This window comes from Myotis davidii, unplaced genomic scaffold, assembly GCF_000327345.1.
Source record: "Myotis davidii unplaced genomic scaffold, ASM32734v1 scaffold2863, whole genome shotgun sequence".
NCBI classification, from domain to species: domain Eukaryota; kingdom Metazoa; phylum Chordata; class Mammalia; order Chiroptera; family Vespertilionidae; genus Myotis; species Myotis davidii.
Genome location: NW_006294115.1, coordinates 237386 through 241503, shown reverse-complemented (window position 1 = coordinate 241503; position 4118 = coordinate 237386). Strand labels below are relative to the sequence as shown.

The 4118-nt window shown below is 61.8% G+C and overlaps 1 protein-coding gene across 1 annotated transcript in view; it reads right to left on the bottom strand.

Annotated features, from left to right (window-relative positions):
• Positions 1 to 4118, bottom strand: part of TMEM132A (transmembrane protein 132A) — a gene marked incomplete at both ends in the record, with an annotated part of 8254 nt that overhangs the window by 2461 nt on the left and 1675 nt on the right. Inside the window, 5 exons of the mRNA XM_006768174.2 lie at positions 1 to 162; positions 1132 to 1275; positions 1359 to 1557; positions 2822 to 2971; positions 3973 to 4118. Coding sequence (XP_006768237.2) covers positions 1 to 162; positions 1132 to 1275; positions 1359 to 1557; positions 2822 to 2971; positions 3973 to 4118 — 801 coding nt within the window. The remainder of the gene's footprint in view (positions 163 to 1131; positions 1276 to 1358; positions 1558 to 2821; positions 2972 to 3972) is intronic.

The following is a 4118-nucleotide window of genomic DNA, read 5'->3' as shown; positions in this document are numbered from 1 at the left end:
CAGGGTGGTGTCCGTCAGCTGGATGCGCAGGGGAAGCCGTGGGGCCCACACTGTCAGCCACAGGGAGGCCCGCAGCCGGCGCCACCAGAAGTCCACCCGCACCCCTCGAGCGCCCCGGCTCTCCTTGCCCGTCACAAACACGGCGTCACAGGCCGCGGATACCTGCGGGAGGGCAGGGCGTGGGCCATGCCCGGGAGAACCTGCGTGAGTCAGAGCGCCCTCTGACCGCCCCCGGGGAATGTCTGTCCTGAGAGCAGGACTTCACCAGGCAGCCAGGTCCGCCTCCCTGGAGGGACCACCTCTCCAAGCGCACGAGGGGCTCAGCTGGGGGGACTGGCTATTTGCCCACAACAGGACCTTTCTCCTGAAAGGGGGGGGGGTTGAACCCCAAAATTTGCCTCCTGGGTGCTGGCCTCTGACTTTGATGCCGGAGCCACCTGGCACCCTGCGACAGGGAGGTAGGAGCCACGCACACACGGACCAAGTGCCACCAACAGTGGCGGAAGGCACCTTTCTCCCCTCAGGGGCCAGGACTTAGGAAACACAGGCTCTGAACGTCCCCTCCTAGAATGTCAAGGTGGGCAGCGTTGCCCGGCCCCCACTTTATCTTATGGGGCATGACGAGGCTCCAACAAGAATCGGCACTATTTTTATCACATCATTGTTATGGCAACAGCACCTGCTGGCTGTGCCCCTGCGTTCTGCTGCGAATGAACTGGGCTGCTTCTAATTCTTGCAACATCTCTAAAGTGCATGCCCATTTTAAAGCTTGGGAAACTGAGGCTCAGAGAGGTTAAGAGATTTGCCCACAACCACATAGCTAGCTGATCACCAAGGGTTTCAAACAGAAATTTTCTGGTCCCCAAGTACATGCTGTTCTCTCCCACGGCAGTTCACTCGCCAACGCAGTGATCACCGTGAGAGGGCCTGAGCTGGGGGCGGGGGTCACTCAGCTCCCACTAGACTCTGGGAAGAGGTGGTGGGAACAAGGGAAGGTGAGCTGTGGCACCCCCAAGAGGTCCCTGGGGCCACGGAGCTGCCTCGTGGGGACCTGAATGGGGAAGGAGAAAAGCTGTGTGTGCCTCACTGCACACAACTGTGTGCTCATGCGGGACTGGACGTGCCACTGACCTGCAGGACCTGGGCATTGGCCGACTCACAGCCAATGTGCTCGGTCACCTCTACCAGAGCCCCCCCGCTGTCCACGGTGACCAGGCGCACAGGGACCCGCCGCGGCACTCCGGTCAGCGGTGCTGTGTTCACCAGCTCCTCGGCCTGGGGGTGCAGGAGGAGCTCAGCCCCAAGCTCTTCGCCTCACGCGGCCCCCCACCTGGCAGGGCAGAGGGGGCCGCCCTTACCTTGGCCAGTGGGACGAGGGCTCGTATGTCCCGCTCCGATACGGGGATCTCCCACACCATTTTGTCCTTCTCTGCTTCAGGAGCCTGGCCTGGGTACTCCAGCTGCCATGTGACAGGGCGAGTGACTGCCAGGCCCCCGCTAGTGCCATTGTCCACCAGAAAGTCCACCCACAGGAACTCGGACAGCTCGCGGGGGCTGCTGGCAGAGGAGAGAGAGACTGAGAGCTTGCCGGCAGCCAGCGCTCTGTGTTCCTGAGGGAGGGTCTGTGATCAGCCCCATTTCACAGATGAGGAAACCAAGGTTCAGAGGTCACATAACTCGCCCAAGGTCACACGGGGAAAGCGGCAGCGCTGGCATTAAGCCCAAGCTTCCTGGCCCCAGCGCCCAAGCTCTCCTCCAGTCTTGGCCCTGCAGCATCCATGAGGCCCCTCCCCCTCCCCCACCCACTGGCTCGCTCCCTCTCCTGCCTTCCTGGGCCTTCTCTGCTCTACCCTCCGCCTTCCACAGCCATCAGGGTGGCAGAAGGCACCTTCCAAGCCCCACAACTGGCACACGACCCCCGGCCTCACAGCGTCCTTCAACCAAGTGCCTGCTGGTCCAGGAACTCGCCTGGACATTGGCTACACAGTATCTTATTTCATTTCACAAAGCCTCAGGGATGCAGTATGTCCCCCTTTTACAAGTGGGGAAACTGAGGCTCTGGTGTGGGGGGGGAAGGGGGGGTGGCAGGGAGATGAACTGGTTTGCCCAAGTGAATGTCAAAACCAGGATCAAACAGGAGCTTCAAAGCCCGTGACTGTGACCCAGGCTGGGGGCATGAAGAGTGTAAATGGTAAGAGCTGCAGCTGGGCCCTGACTGGTGTGGCTCAGTGGATAGAGCGTCCGCCTGCGGACTGAAAGGTCCCAGGTTCGACTCCGGTCAAAGGCATGTACCTTGGTTGCGGGCACATCCCCAGTAGAGGGTGTGCAGGAGGCAGCTGATCGATGTTTCTCTCTCATGGATGTTTCTAACTCTCTATCCCTCTCCCTTCCTCTCTGTAAAAAATCAACAAAATATATTTTTTTTTAAAAAAGAAGTGCAGCTGGGCTTTGGAATAGTAACAACCACCAAAAGGGACCTATCTGGTGCTGGGGAGAGGTGGGGTGGCGGCTGTGAGGGCTGTGACAGGGGGCTGGGCATCACCTGGAATAAGACTCAGAGACACTCACTGTACCGGGCATGTGGCTGGGGATGGATAAATAGTAGCTGAATGGGTGGATGGATGGATGGAGGATGGATGAATGAATGAGTGAATGGATGAATAAATGGATGCTCTATCTGCATACACTGCTTCCTTCAAGAAGTCTGTTCCTTCACCTTCTCACATGGGGAGACGATGCAGAGCGCAGCCTCTGCCCTGGAGCCCGTCATCAGCCCGCAGCCCCCCCTCCTCTGCCCGCACCCCGGGAGCCAACTACCCACCTGGCGTCGGGTCCTGTGGGCCCAGCGCGGTGGCAGGTGATGAGGGTGGTGTGGTGCTTGGAGCCCTTGAAGCGGTCCAGCTTGGAAGTCCAGAGGGTGGGCTGGGCTGGGCGGGCGGCCATCACATGCAGTCCCTTCTTCACCTTGATGCTGGGGGGACACAGGCGCAGTTAGCCCGGTGGGTGCTAAGCTGTGGACGGGATCCGGAGGGAAGAGCAACGCCAGCCCTGCCTCTCCGCCTGGCTCAGGCTGGGCCTCCTGCCCGCCTGCCCCTCCTTTTGCCTCTGCTGGTTCTCCCAGCCTCCAGCAACTCAGATGCCAGTCCTAGGAAGCTCTGCCCAGCAGGATGAAGGTCCCTTCCTCACCGCCCGCCCCAGCCCGCGCCGCACTGTGCCCCTTCAGCAGAGCATGCGCTCTGGCTCATGCCCGTCCTGCCCCCTTCCCTAGCGCTGGGGGCCCCTGGTGCCGGCAGGGCCCTGGGCTGGCTCCTCTCTCCAGAGTGGAGAGACGGGGCTGGGAGTAGTTTAGTCCAAGAATGATCTATTGAGCACAGCAGGACGGGAGACGGGGCTGGGACAGGCACTGAGAGACACGGGGGAGGGGCACACACAGGTCCCAGATGGGAGAGGCCCGGACGCTCGGCAAGGCCTTGTCATGGGCTGGGGTGGGGCTGCTTTGGGGAGCTTCCTGCAGGAAGGAACAGAGAGGAGGTCCTTTCTGTGGAGGCTCGTGGGCTCGGTGCTAAGGGGAGGGACCCGTGGTGAGGGCGGCAAAGAGGGAGAACGTGCCAGTGCGTGAGGTGGGGGCAAATACCCCTCCTGAGGCTTCAGAGCATTCGCTACCCCCCGGCACTGCACCTGCCAGTTTCCAAGCCCTTTCCCAGTCCCCTCCCTGGAGCCTCCCGGCGGCCCTGTGAGTCAGCCCCGAGAGACCCAGGACCAGGAGAGGAGTGTCCTACTTCGGACTTCAGTTCAGGCTGTGCCCACGGCCGGGTCTGCCTGCTGCGGGCAATCGCGGAAGTCGGCCTGGAGGGGCGGGTGGACCCATGCTTTACAGTCAAAGATCCCAGTGAGGACCCCAAGGAGGGGCACCCGCCCAGACTTCCTGCAGAGGTCCCTGCCTCTGGCCACACCCTGGGGGCCGGCACTCACCGCAGGGTCAGGACACTGGCCGTGAAGTTGTGGCGAAGCAGGAGGGTGGCACTGAAGAGCTGGCCAGGCCGCACGGGCACGTCGGGCACCCGCAGAGTCACTGCCTCATCCAAGGGCACCTCCTGGTACTGGGGGGCGCCGGGCGC